Raw genomic sequence first — 25,077 nt, 5'->3', positions numbered from 1 at the left:
ATTTTCAGGGGTGGACATTGAAAGAAAGGAAACTGGCAAGAATATGTTCTAATTTCTGTGAAACAATAATCCAAAGATCTTCTGGACTGTTTGTCTGAAGATTCCACCTGCCTCTTTTTCTGAACAGGTGCTCTGTAGCAGACAGCCACCACAACAGTGACCTGGCTCTCAGCTGGCTCCTCATCCATCCTGAGACAGAGCTCATGCATCCCTGCTGCTCTTACCTCAAAGGGCAGCTCCTCCCCATCACTGTCCTTCCTAAAAAGCCTGTATCCATCCATTGCAGCACTCCAGCTGTGTCTGCTATCCCACCAGGTCTCTGTGACTCTGATGAGATCACAGCCTTTCAGCTGCAAACAGACCTGATTCCTCCTGCTTCTTCCTCAGGCTTTGAGATGCTGATTTCTTAGAGAAAGAGAAGTATCCGCCCCACCATACTGGCCTGTAGGGCCCACTTTATTAGGGCCCACTGCAACTCTCTTCCATTAAGAGGTTTCTCCTGCCCCCATCTGCACACTCTGATTACCAACTTGGCCCACCATATCCTCACAGGGTTGCAGGAGGTCCTGACCTGTCCCACATCATTTCTAGTTGGCCTGGTGGTCAGGCTGGGTGGGCTCCGATCAGTCACTTGGAGGTTACCAGATAACTGCACAGGGTTACTTGAGCAGCAGCTTTGGGGCATCTGCTTTTAAAAGCAGAATAGTTATTTCCCATCACGGCAAAAGCATGAAGTGGCAGGACATTATCTGCTATCATTTACTGTTCCCTTTTATATTTCCAAATTTGCACATGTTGCTGATTGTTGTGTGTTACTTGGCAACACAGGAATCCACTTCTATGTGATGTATTAAAGAAGAGACTATTAGAGAGACATACAGGACCATAAGGTCAGCTAGAAAGTCACTGATAGCATCACAGTGTCACATATATAAGAAATAGAAAAACCTATTAATTCAGCCTGATATTTCTCTATATCTCTGCAGGCATCAAGTTTAAGGCAGCTCTCTAGGTAATTTTCCACATTAAGAGTTTCTACAGGCTCTAGATTAGTGTTACCAGTTGAACTCCATTCAATATTTCATTTTAAATAAACTTATTTATAAAAATCCTGGCCACATTTTTCTATTTATTTCCATACAAATAAATTACATTTCTTAATGCCACCGGAGGAGGAGGTTTAAAAAAGTGTTTGGAGGATGGGGGTGGCAGAGAACTGAAGTTTTATCACAGAAATGGAGGTAACAGAAGCCAAGACCAAACTGAACCACTATGATTTAATTGGTCCCATTAACACAGTATCTTGGGAAAGCTGAGTAATAAATTATGTTTTTCCAATAGAGGGGAAATACTCGATAACACTCATGTGACAGGACAGGAATATGGTAGTGGAAGCTTAATGTTTCTTTTCCCATAATTTCCCTACAATTTCTACAGAAAGCACTCACTGTATTTTGGGATATTCCACTTAGCAGCTCAATTAAACATACCCTGTCACAGCTGATCTCTTGAACCATGTAACAAACTGTGCTCTTAACACACAGCAAAATTCCTACCTGAATGAAAGAAGGCACAGGTAATCTCCCTTCATCTCCAGTGCACTAATGTAGCAGTTGTAAGGAGTAGAGTTAAAATTGACCTTGAAGGACCGGACCAGAAAGGCAGCAGTCAGCCAAAGGCAGGTTTCTATGTATGTCTTGTCAATTAGACAGATTTCAAATATAAAAGGAAGTCATAAAGAAACAAGGAAGCAGCAGAAGATATGTACATATTTATATACTGTCAGCCTCATGAGCTAACAGAGTAAAAGAAAAAAAATGTCAAAAGATAAGCTGGCTCTGATAATCACATTTAAATCTCCTCGTTCTTTATTGCAGCTAAGGAAGCACTCAAGGGAGGGGTCAACACCGTTTGCAGTAATTAACAGCACAAATTACATCAGAAGAGATCTTAATCATGTTCTTAAATCATCTAAATCTCCTAAGAGAGTTTCTTAGAACTACTTTTAGGAATGAAAAGAAGCCCTTCTGTGGAATTTATGACACAAGTTTTCCACTTGCAGAACTGAAGCAGACATCCAATAGCTCACATGGGATTTTATAGCTACCCTTGAAGGATATCATGAGCAGATGTTCTAAGTGACGCACCTGGCACAGAAGCACATTTGTCAAGGCCACTGTGTGCAGGCAGAGCAAGTCAGGAGGATTTGTTCACTTCAAGTACTCTTTCTACTGCTCAGAATACACACACAGCAGATTACTGCACAATTCTGCATTTCTCTAGGGATTGAGATGCAGGCTTCTCAAAGCTTAGTAACATCCAGTGTTGGGAAAGATGGGACAGGAAGGGCTTGCTGGTATAATTGCCTGGTAAGAAATACTGGAGATGTAAAACCTGTGAGTGAAATAGAAATGAAAGCCAGCTTTGAGATGTGATTGTGGCAGGCGGGAAGACGGTGATTACCTGGAGTCAGGTTGAAGGACAGAAAACAAAAGGAACCAAGAATGCAGCCCCTCTCCACCTTGCCAAGGCATCAGGGAAAAACTAGGTAAGAAAAGTAGTCTTTAGAGTTTAGAATATAGGATGATATGGTAATATAGTAGTTCTCATAGGCTACGTGCAAAGTTTGTAGCTTTTGTATCTTGCGCCAGTTGGCCACTGTAAATTAGAATATTCAACACAAAAGGAGGTAGAATGTATTGTAACAAGGTCCTCCCTCTCTCTTACCCTCTCTCTTGCTCTTACCTCACTCTTACCTTTCTTATCTTTTATCTCCCTCTTACCATTTTTACCTCCCTTACTTCTTACCCTCTCTCCCTTTCTCTTTGGAGCTTCCCTTCAGCCGAGCCTGGTGGCTGAAGGCAGCCCCTTTTTACCCACGACCCTTGCAATAAAACCACGTTTCTAAAATATCTCAGGTCTGCAGAGTTCCTTCTCCCTGCCATCCACGGATGCTCCTACAATCCAGCTTCTCCCAAAAACCCCTGGAGAACTCTGAGCTGGGCTTCTACGTACCATAACAACTAACAGGCCAGGAACAGAATTGGGAAAAAGTGGAGAAAAATAAAGTAAAAACTGAGACTGTACATTAAGAATAATAAGTTTTCTTATTCATCTACAGGATATGGCTCAACAGTAATTCACACAAAGCCTCAATTAGTTAACTTGCAACTTTATTTTGGTGTAAGTTGTTGGTATAAAGTTTAATATCTAATTATACAGATACTGGGGATTTTCAGGGAAGTTTATTTTGTCCTTTTAGTGTCTTTTGCCACTTGGTCCTCAGGCATGTTTCAAGAGGACTAACACTACATGTGTACCTTAAACTTCCGTACAAAAGCACTTCAAGTCTTTGTTTTGTTCTTCTGCGTAGGATGCCCAAAACATGCATATTATAGACAATATATTGGTCAAGGAAATGTTTTCTCTCTTTAAACTAAGGCAGTTAAAATCCCAGGAATATTGATTGAGTAATTTGGAAGAGTAAAAAGGCTTCCTTAGCGCTCATTTATTCTTTGAGCAAGTAAGACACACCCTCTTGGAATTACCAGATTTGATTGCTGTCTCCACTGAAAAGACAAAGATTGTCAAAGACAGCAATTAATTATGTACATTTCATAATGCCACTAACTCGTCCACTTCAGAATAAGAACTCGTCAACGTTAAGAACTGTGTAAACCCACATGCAAAAATTGCCATAGAATTTTTTAAATAGAACCATATTGGCAAGTTTTTGGAAAGGATATTTCAATGTTTAAAAAAAAAAAAGTCTATTAAAATGAGCACTTCAAGTAACTTAAATATCTTTAGCAAACATGTCCAGCAAGAGACTCTCCGTAAAAGAAATTGTTCTTAGAACAAAAAGCTAACAAATGGCTATTTAGCCACTAATTTTTCAACACAGTGGTGGGTCTGTGTGAAACAATTTATAATCTAAATAAAGCGAGTCCATTACAATGTTAAAAAACATACATTAAGCAGGACTGTTTAACTATTGCATTTCTGTATTTACAAAAGTGCTTAGCATAACAAAATTATCTAAAAAAATATAAACTTTACCAATATCATTTGGTTCTATGTGTGCTCCTAGACCTGCACTTGGAAAAAATAGTATTTACATTGTTAGATTTAGACAAGTTTCTATAATTTTTAAAGAAATTTAACAAAACTCCCCCCACAAACGGACCCATATCTAAGTCAATGAATTTCATCTGCCTTATAACAGAGCAGGAGCAAATCCTTGAGTGCTGAGCAGTACAAACAATTCTAGCCATTACCTGTGGCATTAGACCCCAGAACTGGCTGCCGACAAATTGGGCAAGTGGAGTTTTCAGAAAGCCAGCGATCAATACAATGAATATGAAACTCATGCGTACAAGGTAACTGCCTTAGTTTATTCCCTGTTGCATATTCATTAATGCAAACACTGCACGTTTTACTCCATTCATTTTCAGTGTGAACATCCCCATAGTTCCGTGTAGAAAGATTGTCAATCTGCTCTTTGGTTAAACCTCTTAAACGATCATCATCATCATCATCTTCATTCCGCAGGAAGAAGTGGGCAAGTCGAAGGATGGGCAATGTTCCGTTCTCCACTAGGTTGTTTGCATCTTGAGACTGCCTGCTATCTTGGTTCTCATGACTGCGTCCAGAGTGTTGACTACCACCCCTCTGTCCATTTCTTTCACTGCTGCCATCTACTGCATGTCCATTTCTAGACAAAACCCCACTTGGATCACTGCTGTTTGCTGAACTTGAGTTATTCTGTGCACCTGCTAAGCGATGACCACCTCTTTGCACTTCTGAATTAGATTCAGTTTCCATTAAAGAACTCAGTTCTCCAAAGCCTGTCATTATCTGTCTAAGGATCGATCGAAGAGCCACTGATGAAGGTTCCCCAAGCCCAGTTTCTGAAATCCGACGAAGGGGTATCCGTATAGTGCTAATGTAGGTCCGAATACCCGCGCGTTCTGATCGGGATATCGTGCGCCGAAATCCCCCACTGTCACTCTCAAAGGTAACGGTGTTTTCTGACATTCCTACTCTAGAACGAGTTCTACTGGCAATGCTGTCCCGGTCCCTGTTTTCTCCAGGACGAATTCTTCTCACCTGAAGATCTAGTGTAATTGTTGGGTGCCTTCTGACAGCAGCTACTGGCCTACTAGATTCTTCCTCTTCCAAAGTTATTCCTAAGGATGGGGCTACACTAGAAAGCTGGGGAGCCTGAGTGTTACCTCTTGCTTGCTCTTCAGTAGGCTGTGGAGATGCCTGAGCTGTTTGTCTCCTACTTCTATTGACTTGTTGTGCATTTCTATCCTGCGCCTGATCACGTTCCCCAGAACGAGCAGCATCACCTTGCCTTTCCAGCGGGGAGCGGCTTCGACTGCTTAAGGTAGACCTCAGCCGCAAAATTTCTAGTCTTTGGTTTGTATTCATCCGGACATTAGTCCTAGCTCTACCCCTTCTGACTCTTGCAGAAGTACCTCTTTCTGGCATTTCTCTTGGTTCACCAGCAGCCACAGAATTATTTTGTGCAGTATTATCTGTCTGGCCTGTCAGCTCCCGTGTTCTACTCCTAAGCCTCCCCGAGACTGCATGAGACACTATTTCTGACCTTAATGCCATGGCACGTCTCAAAAGCCTGGTCCTTGCAGCTTCATTGTTTGCCTCTCTTGCAGCCATGCTCCTTGTCCGTGGGGCTGCTGAACTGGCAACTAGCTGACGTCTTCTTTCTACGTACAGTCTGGTAGCATCTATATCAACATACTCCTCACCAGAAGTTTCAGAACTGTTATGGTCGTGATTTATATTGATTTCCAGACTAAAGCGAAACTCCCCACTGTTTGGATTTGTTCGACTCACAGCTCTCCAGGTTTGGTTCCCACTCTGCCCACTGCGAGTGGCATTTCCTGTGCGACGAAACGTGTTAAGCCATTCAAGCAAAGAGTCGCCATTGGAGTTTTCTCCGAGAACTTCAGAATCTGAGAGAAACAAAGAATTGCAAACAATCATACAAATGCATGCTCTGCATACTACAATGCACTCCAAGTCCTCTTCATCTGTTAGGCTCTGACTTCAGACATAATACAGTAGCAGGGCACCTACCTTGCTATGCTAATGTACAAAAACATGCTCTATGTAATAATGTCAGCAAAACTTACCAGTTCAACCTAGAATTTTTGTCTCACCAGCAGACTCAGAGAAATTAACATGCCCAGATGGCCTTCTGGGCCAGTATTCAGATTCAGGAGGTCCACAGATAGTTGTATTTGTCCAATACCTGCCCCTTGCTGATACTACCAGTTTGGGAATATTTAAACAACTCATTTTGATACAGCAGGAAAAAGAGTAACAAGTCTTGTCTTCTTTTGGAATACATTTTTAAAAACTGTTTCCTATAAGTAGTAAAATAAATTATCACAGAATCATTAAGGTTGGAAGGGACCTCTGGAGATAATGTAAGTTCAACTCCTCTGCCAAGGTGGAGTCACTTAAAGCAGCTTACACAGGAATGTGTCTGGGTGGGAGGCATGGTTTGAACAGATTTTCTCCTTTTGTACAAATACACTCTTGTCCTAATTACAATACACACAGCTCCATTTACAAACCTCCTCCAACTACATGCTCAGGAAAGGATAAAAGTGTTGTGCTTAGGGCTAATTATGTCTATAAAGCAGGCCAAATGTTATGATCACAGTGAAGATTTTCCCTTGAAGGCATCAGATTAAGTTCTCCCTAGTCCATCATCTCCCTACTTCCAGGAAACCTTCAAGAACTTTGGTATCTTCATTTCTGAGCTGCCAATTCCTCTCTCAAATCTGACTAGAATTGGCCAAATGAGTAAGCCAATATTTCTGGGCAGTGGAAGACAGATCATAAAACACAAGCCTCACTTGACTAAAACAAATACAATTAAAGTGGCAAAACAGTGGACAGATTAACTGTTTTCCAATTAACTTCTTTTCCAACTGCTCTAATACATGATAAAAACCTCTATGAACTGCAAAAAAAATAGTATTTTTTGTGCTATTACATTTACTAACAAAGGAAAATTAGGGGAAAAGGAGCAAGTAATTTGTGATTAACATAAATGAATTTTCATGAAGTATTTCAAGTTTGGTTTTGTATCCTAAGGAAATCTCTCTTACTTTTAAACAATCTCCAGAGGCACATTGAAAAAAAAGCAAGAGAAATTAGTCTCTCTTAAGTATGTTTACAGAACTGTATTTATGCACCCCACACTATGTGCCTACATATATGAAGGAAGAATGTTTACCTCCAACAGTTCTACCTTCACCTTCTCTGTTATCCAGATCAGACTGTGATGTCAGACGCTCCTTGGCCCCCTCCAAACGCTGCTGCAACTCTTCTGCCGTTATTTCTCCTGAATTAATTGACATTTTGATAACATTGTTAGATAGGACACTATTACTGCCTCTACACAGCCATGCAGAAATAACATTTTCTATCTTGAATGAAAATCTTTAAGACAGATAAAACTAATGAAACCAGAAAGAAAACAGCGCTAATGTGAGATTATAATGCAGATACCAGAGAAAGTAGGTAGTGGAGTGGAAGAAAAAGATGCTGAATGTGCTGAGAGTATGCCAGCTTCCTGTAACAATTCAGAGGCCCCCAAAACTGCCACAAATCAACAGATATACTTGAATGTACCAAATGCTAATTATCTGGACATACAAATGCAGCATCTTTGTATACAGGTAAAGTATACTTTTATTCCATATGGAGATTTTTCTCCTTTCTACAAAGCCACAAAAGTCAGGCTGCTTGAGTCACAGTCCCACACATGGTGCCAAACAGCAGGAGCGTTACTTCATTATACCTCTTCTACTGCAGGTATGCACATCTTACCGGGAGTGCCGAGCAGGTTTCGGTCCCTCATTAACCTGTAGTCCTCCTCGTTGAGCTCGTTAATGAACTGGTAATAGGCCTCCTCCCTGCTGAGGCGCTCCAGCTGCCGCTGTCTCTCACCCTCGCCGTGGCTGCGCTCTCGTGGAGGCGCCTGCTCATTGCCATTTCCTGCGCGGTGTCGGGAGCGATCCATAATGACAACGCCAAGCTCTCCTGGACAAAACCAGAAGATTAGACTGCTCAGGAATTACAGGAAGAATTTACTTATTTTGCAATAAAACGTTCCCACCATTTTCAAATAAATTAGTTTATTAATAGCTAAAGATGATTAAGGTGAACCAAGCTCCATGTTATTTTCCAAGACAACAGCATAGTTTATTATTCAAATATATAAATGCTCCTAGCTTGCTGAAAACAGTTTCAAGCCCCCTTCCTCACTGAAACGGCATACTGGTTGGTATGGCAACTTGAAAATAAAAATGCAATGACAGATTTTTTTTTTTAAGCTAAATAATGATATTCTAGAAAGTTAAAGGAATCAACATAAAATTTATGTCCTTTCTCTCAAGTAAAATACAACAGCAGTGGGGAGTATTTTAAAAGCTGAAGTATAATTAAAAACATGGTTCTGTGATTACTGGACTGCAATTACCCAGTGTAGACTTGCGACAACCCCAACATAAGACGACATTAAAATTTTCGTCAGTAATATCCCCCACATAATATACAGCCTACAGATTTATTTTTGGTGGAATGACTCTTCTGACATATTACATTATTTCTATATTCTCCTTGCATTCTCTAATCCAATGATTACCTAGCAAAGGGATATTCATCTCCAAAATATAGGAGTAAAAGGGATGGGCTGTACTTTTGCCATAGTTCTTCATCACTTACCAAATACTGAACCAGTGAGACCACACTGATAGAAGGCAAGAATAACCTTCCAGTGTCAAAGAGGCATCATCTCCATTGATTTCCGTGTCATTACCACCTCCCTCTGGTTAGGACTTAATCCGGGACCACTCTTTCCTATTTTCTAAATGAAACCTGTTCTTCCACTCTCTATTTGAAAGAAATGAAGTGTCCTTTCAACTGAGCTTCCCGTTTAACAAAAGGCACCTGTAACACCTGCTGAGGCAGACACTTGACAAAAGAGATCATTTCTCTAAAGAGATCATCAGGCTAAAAAGCCCCAGCCACACTACACCGTGCTGGAGTATGTGGGTAAATGCCTTTCTTTTCTGTTTGTTTGCTTTTTGTCATTTCACACACACAAAAAGTCACTTCAAGTTTAGATTATGGGGAAAACACAGGAAACAGCATTCTAAGCACACTCCTGATCAATAATTAGTCTTCACAAGACAGGTGATGAGACAACAAACAGACCAAACCAACTAACTATTAGAAATACATCAAAAAAAGAGCAAATCTTTATCAATACTGCAAACAGATACAAAAAAAAAAAAAAAAAAAAAAAAACAGAAAATGCGTTTGTCAACAGCAGAGGCTGGCATACATTTAATATACCTTTCTTCCGTTCTTTGTGGGATCCACTCTGACGTATCCTTGGTTTCATTATTTCCACACCTCATGTTACTTCCCCCCATCAGCCCTGCCCCAGGTAACTGCACCTCTAAACACACTTCTTCCAAATCTATCATCTTCCTCCTGTGTCCAACACTACACTCTGATTCATTTAAAATCTCTCCCAGCTCTAACTCCTTCAGCTTAAAAGAAATTAAATCTGAGTATCTTCCCTCCAAGACATTTTCCTGTAATATTTTTTCTTTTTAATCTATGTTGCCCTCTTGGCTCAGTCTCACAAACTGTAGATAACTGCTGACTTCGATCTCCCACAAGGGCTATGTTCGAATCAGGTCACTTCTCTCATATTGCACTTCTAAACACAAATTTCCCATCCAGCTCTTCATCTTACTACCCCGGTTTCCTCACAACAAATGGAGTTCCCACCCAATCCCCCAGCCAGCACTATCATTACCTTGGCAACACCCATCATGACTATTACCATGAAAATCCCCACTCCAGACTGCACTGAATACTGAAGTGCCTCTGTTCCAGGTGACTTAAAACTTGACACAGGAGCAGCGGGGAGGGGGGAAAAGAGGATTGATAAAATTAATTCGGTTTGTGAAGGTTACAACATGTGAGGTTGTTATTTAGACAAATGCCTTAAGACAACATGTGGCTGCTTGCCCGACAATGACCATTCTAAATTAACCAACTTCTCAGGTACATCACTGTATTGCTGCATAGAAAAAAAAATGCGACAGATATTCTTAAGAAGTCCCGTCACATGTAGGCGGACTCGATCGAAACTTAAGGTGTTATTCAAAAGAGAGATTCTTTAGTTTTCAGTTATCCGCAGAAAATCTGGAAATCTCTTTGATTTTGTGGGTAGTTAAGGGAAAAAAAATACTCTTTTGTTGACAACTGTATGGTAGGATGATTAGTCACACTCCTTAAATGACTCACTTAGAAACAGTAAGAAGTGTGAAGTGCTCGGTTGTCCCATCTGTTTAACATAACTCCGTGGATGACAACTACTATCCCTATTTATCAAATGCCATGAAAACTCAGTACTTTGGCACCTAAAATGTTTTACAGTTGTGAAAGTTGAAGGGTATTAACTGCATCAAAAATGAGGTACATTGCACTAGAATATTTCAGAGTATCGAAAAGTTGAAGGGTATTAACTACTAAGATGCAAAAAACTGAAATCGAAATCCACTTATGACTCGGATTACTCTTCCTTTGCAAAGAGACAAGGGTCGCATGCCAACATCTTACGTTTTCTACCATTTTCAACCTAAGACTTACACCTTTAGATCTTCATTCGTGATTCCTCTGGCCTATTCTTAAAGGTTTATGACTATTTTTCCATATATACCTTATGCTTTTGCTTTTCGCCTGTTACACTTAAGTACTACCCCTGTCCAATTAGGTACTCATTCTCTGATAGCAGGGCAACTACTGAGTTTATCTGAGGAAGACTCCCCGAGCCAGAGGGCTCTTTAGCATTTCTGTCACACCGCAGCCTCCAGGCAGGATGATATCACCGATTTCGGGATAAATAAATAAATAAATAAATATTAAAACAACCCCCAAACTAAACCCAGGAACCCCCACGCAGGAAGCCTGGGGAAGGAGAGGAAAAGGGAGAGTCGGAAGGTGATGAAAACACAGCCCCCGGGACACCCAGACAGCCAAGCCGGGGGGCCCAGAGTGGCCGCTCGCCCCAGGCCAGGGCAGGGCCCGCAGACACCCGTCGAGCCAGGATCCCCCAGGGCAGGGCAGGGCAGAGCGGGGAAGGGAAGGACAAGGCGAGGCAGGGCAGCCGACCCGGGGCGGTGGAGCCTGAGGGCTCCGGGGGCTCGGCAAGCCCAGGGCCCGGTCCTGCCCCGCCCCCGCCGTTGCCGGGGAGACGGAGCGCCGTGACTGACGCGGCTCCCGCCCAATGCCCCGCCGGGCCCGCGGACACCGGCCAATGGCTGCGGCGCCCGGCGGCCCGTGCCCTCCCGCTCCCCCCGGCCTGCCCAGCCCCGACACCGACACCGACACCGACTGCCCCGCCGGACCCGGGCTCTCTACGGCTCCCCTGCCCGCGGCGGGCCGCGTCACCCGCTGCGGCAAACCGGGGAGGCGCCCGTGCCGCCGCCTGTCCCAGCGGGGGGAAGCCTGCCGAGAGAGCAGCCGGCAAGACCCGAAAGCCCGTCCCTGCCTGCTGGCGGCGGCTCAGCCCCGCGGCCCGTCCCTCCCGGCGGCAGCGGGAGCCGCCCCCGCCGGGACACCGACCCTGGTGTGTGTGCGAACGGGGCGCGCTCCAGCTCCTATTGCGGTCCGGGTGCCGGCTCCAACACCGATTGCGGTCCGGGCGGCTGCCGGTGCCGCCGGCGGAGGTTCCGGGCGGGAGAGAGGGGCCGGCCCTGCCGCCAGCCCCGCCCCCTCCCGCGCACGCGCTTTGGCACTCTGTAATACCTTACATAAATAGGATTGATTAGAGTCACTTTTTCTTCTGCTTTCTCCTTCCCAGGCTTCCTGCGGTTTTAAATGGGACGCTTTACCTTCTCCCGACTCCCTCTCTCTGGCTTTGCCTCCCTTTCTTTCATTTCTGTTTATTTGCGTTTCCTTTTGCAGGAATCTCACGTTGAACTGTCACCCCTGCATTTCTTGCTTTCAAGTGTTTGAGTCTTAGCAGCCTGATTCCCAGGCTGCTGCATGTAAACAATGCGTATTCTTAGAACTTATCAGTATGTTTTGCATTCTTGTTCTCTGAGAGAGAACTTGACTGATGGTCATATTGACCAATGGAGTCAGGAGGTTGTAACCTCCTTGGGCCAATCTTGGCCCTCTGTACAAAATGTATATAAGCCTTTGGAGTCAGATAATAAAGAGCCTTCCCTGTTTGACCCTGCTGCTGCCTGCTGTCCTCTGTGAAGGTCCACTCCCACGTCACAACGTGTTGCCCCTCTAAGGGCAGGGGTAACATTGAACTTTTTCTAAAATGATCAAAAAATGATTGCTCGGTGCCATCACCTGTCTTAGGCCGCGATTTTAGTGATTTCCATTTGCAGAGCTCTGGGTAGAAGTTCTCCCTGGCGAGATGCAAAACCCTCACAAACTGGTTTGCGGAAATAAACAAGAGTTGGGGTATTTTCTGTGCAACAAAGGAACACCCTCGGTAATAATGAATGAGGTGCTGGGAAGGGCTCGGGGCCGCTGTCCGGGAAGGTACTTTCACAACACACCCAGGATTTCTTTATTCTGCTTATGAAAAAGAGTTTCACAAGTGTTATGTTTAGGTTTGGTGGTAGTTTGCATTCCTGCTCTGCCATTAGGTGGTTTCCACGAGACAAACTGGTGGTTGTGACAAATTCTTAACACCGAGGCCAGTTCAGGAGATACTCCTTGTTTACTGCATTCAAAATATAGAAACCTCTTTGTTTTTCATATGCCTTGCCACAGTATAAATAATTAGTACTCTATCATGATTTGCCTTGCCTGAAGAAATTAAAATACGTCCTTCCTGAAGATCAGTTTTACTTTCTTAATAAAAGTCAGAGCATATCTATATATCTATATCTGTATCTTTATCTATCTATCTATATAGGATAAGGGAGGTAAGTGAGCTAAGAGAGCGAGGGCCTTGATACAATACATCATATCTCCTTTCGTGTTGAGTATTCATGCAGCCTATGAGAACTACCATATTACCATATCATCCTATATTCTAAACTCTAAAGACTACTTTTCTTATCTACCTTTTCCCTGATACCTTGGCAGGGCTACTCCCTTGAGTCCTTTTGTTTTCTATCCCTCAACCTGACTCCAGCTCATCACCGTCTTCCTGCCTGCCATGATCACATCTCAAAGCTGGCTTTCATTTCTATTTCACTCACAGGTTTTATATCTTTAGTATTTCTTGCCAGGCAATCATATTTGTAAGCTTTTCCTGTTTCATCTTTCCCAACACTTACATTTTTAAAATCTTTTCTTCTTACTGTCTACTTTTACTAATCGTTGTTCCACAGTCAAACACATCTTCTCTGATATCAAGCCCACATACAGACTGTTCATCCAGAAGGAAGTTATGATTTAGATGGGTGAATAAACGCATATTTCCATACCAAAGCCTTACACTAAATTAGTTTATTTTCCACTAATCTGTTCTCCAATGCAGAATTTGGTGTCCATGTCCTGTTCATAGTGATGTTTCACAACAGCACACTATAACTAAGTAAAGTACTTGTTCATTTTATGTTGAGTTGTTAATACAAAATGACAAGAGATCTTTCTTAGAATATTAATGCAGTGTAGCAATGCTGTCCACAGTGAAACACTCTCCTTGCAACTATAATAAAAATAGCCTGTGGAGGGCAGCAAACCTCAGCCAATGACTAAGTTTTGTAATAAAGAATTTGAGAACCTGAGTTTAATTTGATTGTTCCATCTTTTAGGTTCTTTAGACAGTAGGTCTATTCTATAATATTTTAATGTTTGGTGTAAGTAAGTCAGGATCTCATAATCAGTCTTTTTAAACTGGATCGTAGCATGTCCAGGTGACACCAAAGTGCTGACATGAAGTTGATTTGCTCAGGCACGGCTCTTCTCAGTAACAAAAGTAACCATAAGTTCATAGTCTGAATTTTCAAGGTTTGTAAAGGCAGCATCCCAAAATCACTTAGTTTGGAAAAGACTTTTAAAATCCAGTCCAAACCATTAACCCAGCACTACCAAGTCCATCACTAAACCACGTCCCCAAGTGCCACATCTGCATGTATTTTAAATACCTCCAGGGACTGTGACAACTGAATCTCTGTCAGGAGCATAACACAGGCTGATTGTTACCGTAGGTGGTCCCAAGTCTGGCAAACAGATGTTTTACTGAATGCAAGCACAACTCTCCCATACAGCACCTGGATCCAAAGGACTGATGTATGTTCGTTAGTAACTTGCACTCCAGCCAGAATCTAGGATGCTTTGTTAGATTAAGTTGATCAATTTTATAGTAAAATATAGTTGAGTGGAAAATAAAATAAAATTAAAAAAAAAAAAAAACAAAACAAAACAAAAAAAAAACAAAGCCCAAGACATTGCTTTACATAGGAAACTGTTTGTAGAATAATCACTTCACTTATCTGCATTAAGTAAACTGCATTTTTAAGTGCTGCCAGTATTCAGTCACTCATTTGAATGTAAAAACTGCAAGGTTTCTGAAAAATACTCAAACTGTGCAAGTATGACAGTTAGTTTTTCTTTATAGACAGAAAAGGAAAACATGCCACCACATTATTGTCTTGCCTTCAGCTTTCCCTGGACTAACAAAAAATGGAAGATGTATAGCACTTAGCAGGACTGCTAAGTGTCTTTTCAGTCAATACCAAGCTGGGAACACCTCAGTCACACCACTAAAGAATGTCTCCATGAGGATATGGGAAACTTTTATGAGGTAGCTACAGTTTCATGAAAAGTTTCTGAAAAGCAAAAATATGTTCAAATTTGGCAAATTAAGAAGTGGAATGAGCAGACACTCTAATGGCATGGGGATATAATTGAGTGTTGTAGGCTATCTACTTATAAAATCCAAGATGATAAAGCAAAAAGGTTAAAGTTTACTTTTCTATTTTTAATTTTTATTCTATTTCTGAAGACTGGAAAACAAAGAGCAAGTAGCTTGTTGTACATTTCCCAGCTGTAAGCTTTGAGCTTTGCTTCACAAACTCTGGCTCCAGCACCAACACCATGGCCACAAGCACACAACCCTCCCAAAACCAGCTTTGCTTTTGGTATTGATACTCCCATATCCCAAGTGACAGCATTTACTTATTGTCACAATCCAGCCTGTTCCCAGACAATCCAAGCTTTCACCTGAAGGAAAATACCCTGAAATACATTCAGAAATGTTTAATGGTGTCAGCCTTCTTTGACTACTGTCTTCCCCAGTCACAACTTGCCTTGATAACTGTCTCCAACCCACTTTGGGGGAGACAGTGCCAACATGGAAACAGTGGCTTTCCTTTGGAGAACTCAGATATTCTTCACAGGTATGGTGATGCCAAAAAAAAAAAAAAAAAAAAAAAAAAAAAAAAAAAAAAGAAAAAAAAAAAAAAAAAAGCATGTGTTCTGGACATAGCAGAAATTATACAAACTCAGAACAGAAGGATATGATAAAGCAAACCATGAATGCTAGAGGAAAAAAGAGAAAGAGGAAAGCTCCAAAAATTCAACCTCAGTAGGATGTGTTAAGCATATATTTTTTGACTGAGTCCTGAGAGAGTATGAGAGAAGGGAATGAAAAACAGGCAGTAAGAGATAAGAAATCCTATCAATTGAAAGGGCCACTGTGGGGATGGAGACCTGAGAGTCAAGAATACCAGATCCTGGTTTTATTTGTCTTTTCAAGAGCAGACCCCAAAATTAAACTTTTCCTTGAAATTTATATTACACTGTGACAGATTTTTAAAATAAAGCACAGAAAGCATGCACCTTTCCATGAAACAGAGTTAAAAGCAGACCTTGAAATGTCAATATTTATTTCTCATTATAAAAAGAAACAAAGTGTGCTTTCTGTTTCAAATGTCTCTGCTCAGGGACCATACATCCCAATTGGTAAAATCAAACATTGGTTTTGATATAAGTACCTGAAGAGGAAACAGAACTCAGGTGCAGCAGATTTACAGCTATACTCATTCTGGAAGGCATACAATTAAAATGGTATGTAAAACTAAGGAAAGAAACATTCAAACAAACTGGTAAATATTCTTATAAAAGGACCAACAATCTGGGAAAGAAGACATCTCGGTTGTGGTTTTGACTTCTCAGAGTTTGTCAAAGTATGGAATTCTTTCCAAATGTTTTATGCAAATGTGAAACATAGCATGGGTCTTCGGAAAATGAATTTGGATTGTCTGTTCTTGTTTCACTTCATTTCTTTCCTTTCTAAGCAGACATTGTCTTCCACAACCTGCAATGTTTCAGCTTGGGACAGACTAATCCCAACCATTAATTAACATGCAGTAATTGGAACCATGTGGAGGAGTTTGGATGATCATTGCCTCCACAAAAGAGTGATTAATAACACAAAAAAAGAGTACAAAGTTACAGAAGTGTGGTTATTGCTGCCTCCCCTGCTGATAGGACTGAGGGTACTGTACGTGGTGGGTTTGGCCATGCAAGCTTGGTCCTTACTATCCTGGAAAGTCCCCGAAAGCAGAGATGGGGCTGAGATGAATGAACTTTGTGAGGTGGATGGCATCTTCCAGACTGTTTGATCTCTGCTGGGCTGCCCTGACCTGCTCCTGTTTGGTTGGTGTAGTGAGGTGCTGGGCTATGTTCTTGTAAAATTTAGTTGAGTTGCTGGGCAAATAAAGTGTAATTTTGCTGCTTCTCTCAATTGCACTTATTTTTTTTTGTAACACATGCCTAGTTGCTTTATTCAACATACATAATATCCCTAACAACTACACAGCAACATACTGAAAGTCCAACTGTGGGCATCTGACATGAGTCTGAGTGATGCCAGTTCAAGAAGGAGGCACAACCCTATCCCAAATTTTCAGGGATCAGTGCTAATGTGTAAATGAAAATTGAGATTTGTAATTGAAAATTACTTCAGACCATTCCAGAATATGTTGTTTCTTCTTTCAGGAGCCCCAGCATTCTATGATGTCTTTAAGTTAAGGGATTTGAGTGCCCACTTATTTACCCAATGTGCTGCATTCTTGACATGGAACCTGAAGCTTGTGTACATGGCTATTAAAACTGCCAAGAGCTGAGCTCTAAGTAAAAAGATTGCTGTAACTTTAATTTAGTTCCAAGGTGCCTGTTCTACAAAATTACGGTCTGACTTTGTGTTGGGTGGGTAACTCTGACTCTGCCAGCTCAGAAGAGGAATCAGGAAATGCCCATTTACTGGTCACATTCAAGGGCTTTGCTAAACATAACAGGGTTTGTGATATGTCCTGACTGATCTCGGAGCCACACGGAGAAGGATTGTCAGCAGTGTGACATCCATCTGTGTCTTGAGTGCTGTGAGCAGCCTGGGGCACCACAATATAAGAAAGACATATTAGAAAGTGTCCAAAGCAAGGCACCCAAGATGGTAAAGGAGTGGCTAAAATCACTTGGTCAGTTTGGCCTGGAGCAGAGGAGGCTGAAGGGAGACCTCCATTGCAGTCTGCAGCTTTCTCATGGAGGAAGTAAGGAGAGCAGGCACTGATCTCTTCTCTGTGGTGACCAGGGACAGGACCCCAAAGAATGGCCTAAAGTTGTGTTAGAGGAGGTTTAGATATTGGAAAAAGGTTCTTCTCCCAGAGGGTGGTTGGGCACTGAACAGGCTCCCCAGGGAAGTGCTCACTGCACAGCCTGACAGAGCTCAAGAAGTGTTTGGTGTGACTCTTGGGGATGGTCCTGTGCAAGGCCAGGAGTTGCATTCAACGACCCTAATGGATCCCTTCCAACTCAATATATTCTGCAATTCTCTGATTTTGTCCGTGTTCACAGTGGTGGAATTGTCTTAATTACAACTATGCCAAGAGATGCTCAGAGCACTGTGTGTGCCCCTGCCAGCCTGGATCGGGCCGGGGACCGGAACAGTGACCGCAGCCCAGGCCCGGGAAGGCACCGAGCGCCGGTGGCGGTGGTTGCTGATAGCGGGCCCAGGAACTACATCTCCCGGCATGCAGCGCGGCCCAGTCTCCCTCCCTCCGCCTGTACTACACCTCCCGGCGTGCGGCCGCGCCCGCAAGGCACGCCGGGACGGCCCGGTTCCACGTGGTGCGCTGCCCGCGGCCGGGGAGGCGCCCGCGGTTTGCGACGTCCGTTTGCGGCAGCGCGCGTGGGCGCGGCCCCGAGAGCCCGCCCGGGACCGGCGGCGGTGCCGCGGCTGCCGCGGGGCCAAGGGAGAGAGCGAGGGGGGAGCGCCGGGGCTGGGGCTCGCAGCGAAGGGAGCAGCCCCGCCGCTGGATGTTCCGCGGGGCGGCGCGGGGGCCTCCTCCTCCTCCTTCTCCTCCTGCTGCTGCTGCTACCGCCGCCCGGTGTGTGCGGCGGGGCGGGGCGCGGCTGCCGGCGGCGGCGGCGGGTCGCGGCGGGCGCCCAAGATGGACTATGACTTCAAGGTGAAGCTGACCGGGGAGCGCGAGCGGGTGGAGGACCTCTTCGAGTACGAGGGCTGCAAGGTGGGCAGGGGCACCTACGGGCACGTCTACAAAGCCAAGCGCAAGGACGGGTGAGTGAGAGAGAGAGCGAGAGAGAGCGGCGCGGCTCCCCCGGGTTTCTCCGGCCCGCCCGCGCCCCCTCCCCCGGCCGCTGCCGCCCCAGGGCTGGCCTGTGCTTTCCCCCGCTCCCCGCCGTCCTCTCCCCGGCCCTGCCCGACCCCTGGCTGCCCCAGGGCTGGCCTGTCCGGCTCCCCGTCCTCTCCCGGCCCTGCCCGACCCCCGCCCGCCTCAGCCCGGCCCGGGTCACCGCCAGTCCCCTCAGCGCCGTGCCCAGCCCTTCAGTGCGGGCGGGCTCGCAGAAACAAATTCAATGCCCCAGGAAAACCGCTCCTTCAGTGGATTCTCCTTGTGAGCAAATCACTCACCGCTTAGACTGCTCGGCGTGACCGTCGGCTTCGTGGAATGGGTTGTTTTGTTGTTGTTTGGTGCGGGTTTTTTTAACAATGGCTTTTTTTTTTTTTTAATATGATTTATTACTTGTAGTCACCATTTTGGGTCGTCTTGCTTGGCTGCCTCAGAAGGCAAAGTCTGCTCGTGCTCTGGGGGGCTTTAGAACGCTTTAAATCGCCTTTTGTGTGTGACCAGTTCTTGGTATAGGACTGAGTAAATTAATTTATTGGCATAAACGTTTTAAAGGACGATCTAATGAAAGTGTCATTTAGGTTTCCCCCGTCCGTGGCATGGCATCACTTGGTGAACAGCGGAACAATAGGAAGTAAGGGAGCAGGAGAAACGGGAGAGACACGGGTTGTTCCTGTTCTAGGTCCTAAATTCTGAATTGCATCTAGTCTTTCTCTTAAAGTCTCACCGCAGTCCTGTTCTGTATGCTGTCGTTCAAATAAGGTGCAATTAAAAAAGTCTGCCTGTTATTTTTACATTGAATAAATAAACTTTTAAAGCAGGCAGTGGTCAGTCATGGTCAAAAAACGATCTGGTTGTGTTTACATAAGCTTTTGATTCTAGAAGGAAATGCTCCGGGTATTACCTAGAGAACAGTTGTAATGAAAATGGTTGCACCTTGCCTTGTGTCTGTCACAATCGTGCTGGTATCAATTGCAGCACAGTTACTTCAGCTTTATTATTGTTTGACGGTAAGAGTTGGGTAACTGCTTTTTTGCACAACTTTTATATTTGGATCCTTCCAACTGTTCATAGGAAAAATTCTTATCTTGCCCAAATTCTTTCTATTCTGGGAGGGCAAGAGGAAGAAAAACCTAGTCATAAGTGCAATAAGCTGTTGCCCCAAGTCTCCTTTTGTGCAGGTACCAGTGCTGCTGATACAGCCAGCCCTGCTTTCTGTGCCCATACAGAGGCCAGTAATATGAAAAATAAATCGAGGTACTGGAAGATACAGCTACAATTCTAATGTTTATGTCGGGCAGCTTTGCAGCTGTTCAGGATATTGGACTGCAGCAACGTGTAGGGAATTCAGTGTGTCATACTGCTGAAGCATTTTTGGTGAAATCATCGTTCTGCTTGATGTTGTTTGGGAGACAGCGTTTAAAAATGCTGGTGGTAGTGCTGTTTTGAGACATGTCAGAGGAAAAAATGGAATTGTTTGCTTTAAAAATTTGCAGTTGCTCAAAGGTGGTTTTTTAGTAAGATGTATATGATTTTAAATCTTTAAATCTTGTTGGTGAGTGGGGAAATCAAGGTATGGTATTTGATTAAAGTTTGGGGGGGAAAAAAGATAAGCAATGTATATTGTCTCTTCTTCTTTGCTTTGTTGTTCATTTAGTGCCTTGTTTCCCATCCCTTTCTGTAATACTTCCCATTTGCCTTTCTGATTTCTGAAAACTTTTTCTTTTAAATATTCTGTGTAATTGCTCTTGGACGGTCAGTAAAATATGTAAAATAGAGGCAGCCATAGGTGCTTTTGTAGCTTGTCATATATTTGTACATATGCAATCTTAAATTACAAGGGTGGAATTAAGATTGAAGTTGAAGGTTTCGTTTACATCCCTTTATCCAGAGGGAATCAGTTAAATCAAAGAAGCAAATAGTAGCATTTAGTAATAATATTTAGTGTTCCTGATGCTGGGGTAGTAGATGGATGGATGTTCTGTCTGCAACAGAGCTCGGTATTTGTATATTAGTATGTGTGTATATTCAAAAAATATTCTTGCATTGTTTTATTATTACTCAAATGGTAAGTAGTGATGGATTAATCATTTTTGTTGTTGTTGTTTCTAGTATCTATACAGCTCAGCCCTTCTTTTTTATATTTCCCCTGAGCTTACAAGCATTCTTTAAACTTTGTTACGTGATTCTAATTCTTAATTTAAATAGCACAAATCTAAGATATGCATGGTAATTTTTAGGGTAGTTTGAAGAGTGGGCTGCAGGACTGCAAATATTTTGTTAACCATATTGGTTCAGCTTTTTCTTAAATGATGTCTTCTGCTATGGTTGACTAAAAGATAGAAGGATCACAAAAAAGAACTAAATTTTAGTAATTCAGTTTGTGCAAAGATATCTTCTAAGGCCTGGTGATAAAAACCAGTTCAAGAATACTAGGAGCAGTGTCTGTAGTACAATTGCAGTCTTCACCTCTTTTTTTTTTTTTTTTTTTTTTTTTTTTTTTTTTTTTTTTTTTTTTTTTACTGCTTTACAGGTTTTACAGCTGCCTCTGAGGTGCAGTAAGGCAACTGAAAACGAGATAGCAGCTGTGTATCCTAGTCCTAGGAAGTTAATTGCATCATTGAAACTACACAGGAATGTTTTGGAGGGCAGTCATTCAGGGATCTTGATAGAGTGAGAATTCTCTCTAATGAAGGAGAGATGTCCTGTAGGATGTGCACTGGTGACCAGATAAGGTGTAACCGGGGTTTCTTTCATGCCTTGCTCCAAGAAGGAAGCCAGTCCAGCCCTGCAGTGCCCTTTGCCACAAGGTGAGGCTTGGAGTCTCTACTTGTCCATCCCAGAGTATCACCAGGTACAGCTCATGGAGATTTCTCATGTATTAGCTGCTAAACTTGACCCATCTAAACACCAAATCAGCTGAGTGACAGTGTCAGGCGTCATAATTGAGCTCTATCTGGTGCACTGCCTGCAGCAAAATGGTATTCTCAAGTTTTTATTTTAATCTCTTTTATTTTAAGTTTGCGGTCTGTCCATGTGGTTGAATTTTCCTGGCTTTTTATTGCATGGTGGTGTCTTTTTCATCACTGCAGTACCTGCAGTGGGCTCTAAAACCTGCTTAGAGCAGTCTGTCAATTGATGGGGTTTATTTTTATAGCAGAAAGGTGTACAAGAAGGCATTTGACTCTAATGGTGTACACTAGGAAGGGAACCCAGGCGTGGCAAGTTGAGCATCTGTCTTCAGATAAAGGAACTATTGCTCATCTCTAGTGTTTGTAGGATAGTTTACTTTTTTGTTGTTTTTGTCCAGAAATGTCAGTTATTTCCTGCATGAAAGTTGACTTATGTGCCATTTGGGTGCTCCCTCAGGAACACTGCTCACCCCAGCTAGCTCTTAAACCTACCTATTTGACTTATGCTGGACTTGGAGAATACACCAGCAGTTTTTGTTTGGTGAACTGACGTGCAGATCTATTGTTTTTTACTTTTTTTCTCTGCACTGCTATTCACGTCTCTCCACTGGCTAAGTCATTTGTCCACCAGGCAGGCACACATCCTTCAGGGCACCTCATTGGTCAAGTGTTCATCACCACGTTGTGTGTTTTGTATCTAAGTTTTGCATTTCTTGTAGACACTTTCCCAGGCTCCTCCTCATTATTTTTAGATGGGTTGTTGTTCCAGTAGCTTTGATGAATTCCTGAGAACTTTGAAAAGCAAGACGGCAGGTGTCTTGTTATTTACAAGCAGCTTGGCTGGTACAGGGAATGGCTTAAGTTATTCAGATACATTGGTACAGGTAATGTCAAAGCATTAAAAGTGTCCCAGGTTTGCTGGGATTGGTCTTCCACTGCTTTCTTTGCTCTCCTCTCCCTTTTTATGATACAGCTACAGTCAGAAATCTGAGAGAGAAGCCTGTTCTGTGGAGCAAGGCTGACTGTTTCAGTGGCAATTTGGAGTGTTTCCAAATAATAATTTTCCTACTTATTGGATGTGGTTTGGATGAGAATAAGAAACTATTGAATGTTCCTGTTAAGCAGTATCTAACTTTTTAATTATAACAGCAAAAAAATTACATAGTTGAGAGTTTTGAACTGTAGAGATGTCCCCTGCTGCTTTATTGAAAGCTTTCCTAACCTCTTGGAAGGAGACTTGAGTGGTGAGACTGAAGGTGGGAAACCAACAGTAAGCAAACTAGTGCTCTCCTAGTTGTTGTCAGGAACTGTGAGAAGTGATGTTGGTACCAGACACAAGTGGAATTGGATTTTTTGTTGTTTTTGTAATTTCAGCTCTTACAGTTCTGCGTTGGAAGTATTGCTGTAGGTGGGAGAACAGATTGTTTAATTTGAACCTACTGACACATAGTCATTGGCATTAGGAAAATACATCTTGCATGCTTCAAGCAGTCAAATCTAATCTACTTTTTCCCCCCTTTGAGGGTCTGTATGAGTTGTAAAAGAAGCAGAATTGTGGAAATCTAGTAGATGTCCAGTAAGTTATTTGGTTGTGTAATACCTAATCTGACACGTTATAATTTCTACCTACCAGTTAAAAGGATATTGCAAGAATTTTGATTCTCTCTCAGAAACTTTTGTATAAAGAGAAACTGAAGGAGTGAGGAGTATTTATCTTGGAAAATAGAGAAGGCAGAACTGTTTAAGTTAGATAAAACAATGAATGGATTGGGTAATGTGCGCGATTCTTGTGCTATTCAAATAGCACAATTTCACAGCATTTGAAGATGGACAACCCAGAATGTTTTTGGCAAACATAAAGAAAACATTTTAATGCACTGTAGATAAACTGCATAACCTATTGCCAAAGGGAACGATAAGAGCATAGTGTCTGTTCTGTAATGTAGTCAAAACCAGTCACTTCTGATTGTAACTGTAGAAGTTGAGCTGCTCAATTAGAGATTGGGCCAAGCTCTCGTGCATGCAGAAGAGCTGCTTTTGTTTACTTCAGGAATTCTGAGGTTTAGTGGTGGTTTCTGTTTTTTTTAACGCTAAACCATGTTCTGGCCCTTCATAAAGGGGTTAGCAGATTAGTTCCAGTTTGTCTGTGTTTGTGGGTGTGTACTGATTGAGATACATCAGATAAGTAATCACTTACTTTGCCAAGGTCTATGTCAAACTGATATTTAGTGAGAGGCACATAGAGTTTGGGGATGCTGCAAGTAGAGGTAATGAGTCAAAATTTTACTTGGTAAGAAGTGGAGCAGCAGGGCTGGAGTTGGAGCTTCTTGATCAGTTCTGTATGGAGCCTTTACAGGAGTTATATCATGAACGTCATGTTATTAGTTTTCACTATAAATTTCCAGAGAACTCTTGTCTTCTCAGTGGTGATTTTGTTGTTGTTTTTGGCTGAATGTTTGTGTGTTGATTTCAACTGTTTTGACCCGAAGCAGTTGGTGGAGATTGCAGGCAGATGGTGAGAGCCGCAGCGCTGGCATGCAAGCCTTTGCCTTCTGACTCCTGTCAACCGTGGTGTGGAATTTCTAAATGCCACAAACTTTATTTATGTATGTAATATGTGGTATTATCTTCTTAAACTATATGCCCTGAGTCTCTTTTGGATCCTTCACTGTGGTAGTTACAAAGTTCCTAATTAAACTCTATCTACATAATGAGGTAGGCATGCCATATTGCGTAAAGTCTTGTGCTCTTGCATTTTTCTGGTCAACCACTCTTTTAACTGTCTTCCATCTTCTTCCTTCCCTTCTCACCTGGTTTCATGGCTTCAGGCTTTATACGTTTTTAAAGTAATGTGTGATGAGAGTGTCCTGCTGTGGCCTTTAGACCTTTTTTGGTGTGATCTTTCGTTATCTTGTCACAGAAGTGTTGATTTATTTTCATACCCTGCAGCAAAGGTGAGTTAGTGTTTCATTCCTCCCTGAAGCCTATGACAAGTACAGAGGAGAGGCTATGAAAGTAGTGTTGCAAAACAACAAAGAAAAACACCAAAGGTCTCCATGTAGTTTGATTTTGGACTTACAAATTACAGTAATGTATGTAAGTAGTGGGGGCATGGACTGCTGTACGCAATTTCCCATTAGAGAACAGAGGATAGTTTTTGAGGGTTATACACCTGAGCATGAGCATGTTATCAGAGAACAATGCTTTTGACCAAATGACAATGAGGTAGTATGTCCACTCTAGATCTTGGGTATTCTTTGATTTTTCTGTTTTAAAAGTATTTTCAAATGCTTTGTGGTTTTTGGTTGCTAAAAATAACCAAGCGCAAAAAAGTGGCAATGTCATTTATTACTGTTGGAATCTGAAGAGCTGTAATTAGCAGACTACTGTAGCAGAAACTGAAAAATTTCTTGATTCTTACAAATTGGCTGAAGGTAGAGCCACTTGGATTTGTGAATGGCAAGGTTGTACTCCAG

At 42.6% G+C, this 25,077-nt stretch overlaps 2 protein-coding genes across 7 annotated transcripts in view; one reads left to right on the top strand and one right to left on the bottom strand.

The window, feature by feature from the left end:
- Positions 1 to 3,165: 3,165 nt before the first annotated feature.
- RNF6 (ring finger protein 6) lies at positions 3,166 to 11,772 on the bottom strand. Of its 3 annotated transcripts, none has more exons than XM_083855722.1 (4): positions 11,689 to 11,772; positions 7,873 to 8,085; positions 7,277 to 7,384; positions 3,166 to 5,981 (listed from the first exon to the last, which is right to left on the bottom strand). In XM_083855722.1, the coding sequence occupies exons 2-4, from the start codon at positions 8,063 to 8,065 to the stop codon at positions 4,267 to 4,269; spliced, it is 2,016 nt and encodes a 671-aa protein (XP_083711848.1). In that variant the 5' UTR covers positions 8,066 to 8,085; positions 11,689 to 11,772; the 3' UTR covers positions 3,166 to 4,266. The 3 variants fall into 3 exon arrangements, with proteins under 3 accessions (XP_083711848.1, XP_083711847.1, XP_083711846.1); XM_083855721.1 differs by lacking the exon at positions 11,689 to 11,772 and adding an exon at positions 8,770 to 10,795; XM_083855720.1 differs by lacking the exon at positions 11,689 to 11,772 and adding an exon at positions 9,403 to 10,795.
- Positions 11,773 to 18,462: 6,690 nt separating this feature from the next.
- Positions 18,463 to 25,077, top strand: part of CDK8 (cyclin dependent kinase 8) — a 74,866-nt gene continuing 68,251 nt past the window's right edge. For 3 of the 4 annotated variants that reach the window (XM_083855110.1, XM_083855109.1, XM_083855108.1), the window contains exon 1: positions 18,463 to 18,619. In XM_083855110.1, coding sequence (XP_083711236.1) covers positions 18,492 to 18,619 — 128 coding nt within the window. In that variant the 5' untranslated portion in view covers positions 18,463 to 18,491. The remainder of the gene's footprint in view (positions 18,620 to 25,077) is intronic. The other variant, XM_083855111.1, reaches the window with a different exon arrangement.

The sequence above is a fragment of the Zosterops lateralis genome (genome assembly GCF_965231275.1).
Source record: "Zosterops lateralis genome assembly, chromosome: 2".
Taxonomy (NCBI): domain Eukaryota; kingdom Metazoa; phylum Chordata; class Aves; order Passeriformes; family Zosteropidae; genus Zosterops; species Zosterops lateralis.
Note: the sequence above shows the minus strand (reverse complement) of the source record. Positions and strands in the feature narration are given on the sequence as shown.

Bases quoted from the DNA above. Each gene is read 5' to 3' on its own strand.
- RNF6 (XM_083855720.1), bottom strand. From the start codon at position 9,451: ATGAAACCAAGGATACGTCAGAGTGGATCCCACAAAGAACGGAAGAAA. The intron at 8,086-9,402 runs GTATATTAAATG...GGTTTTGTCCAG, and splicing joins CCACAAAGAACGGAAGAAAG to GAGAGCTTGGCGTTGTCATT. The intron at 7,385-7,872 runs GTAAGATGTGCA...CAATTAATTCAG, and splicing joins AAACCTGCTCGGCACTCCCG to GAGAAATAACGGCAGAAGAG.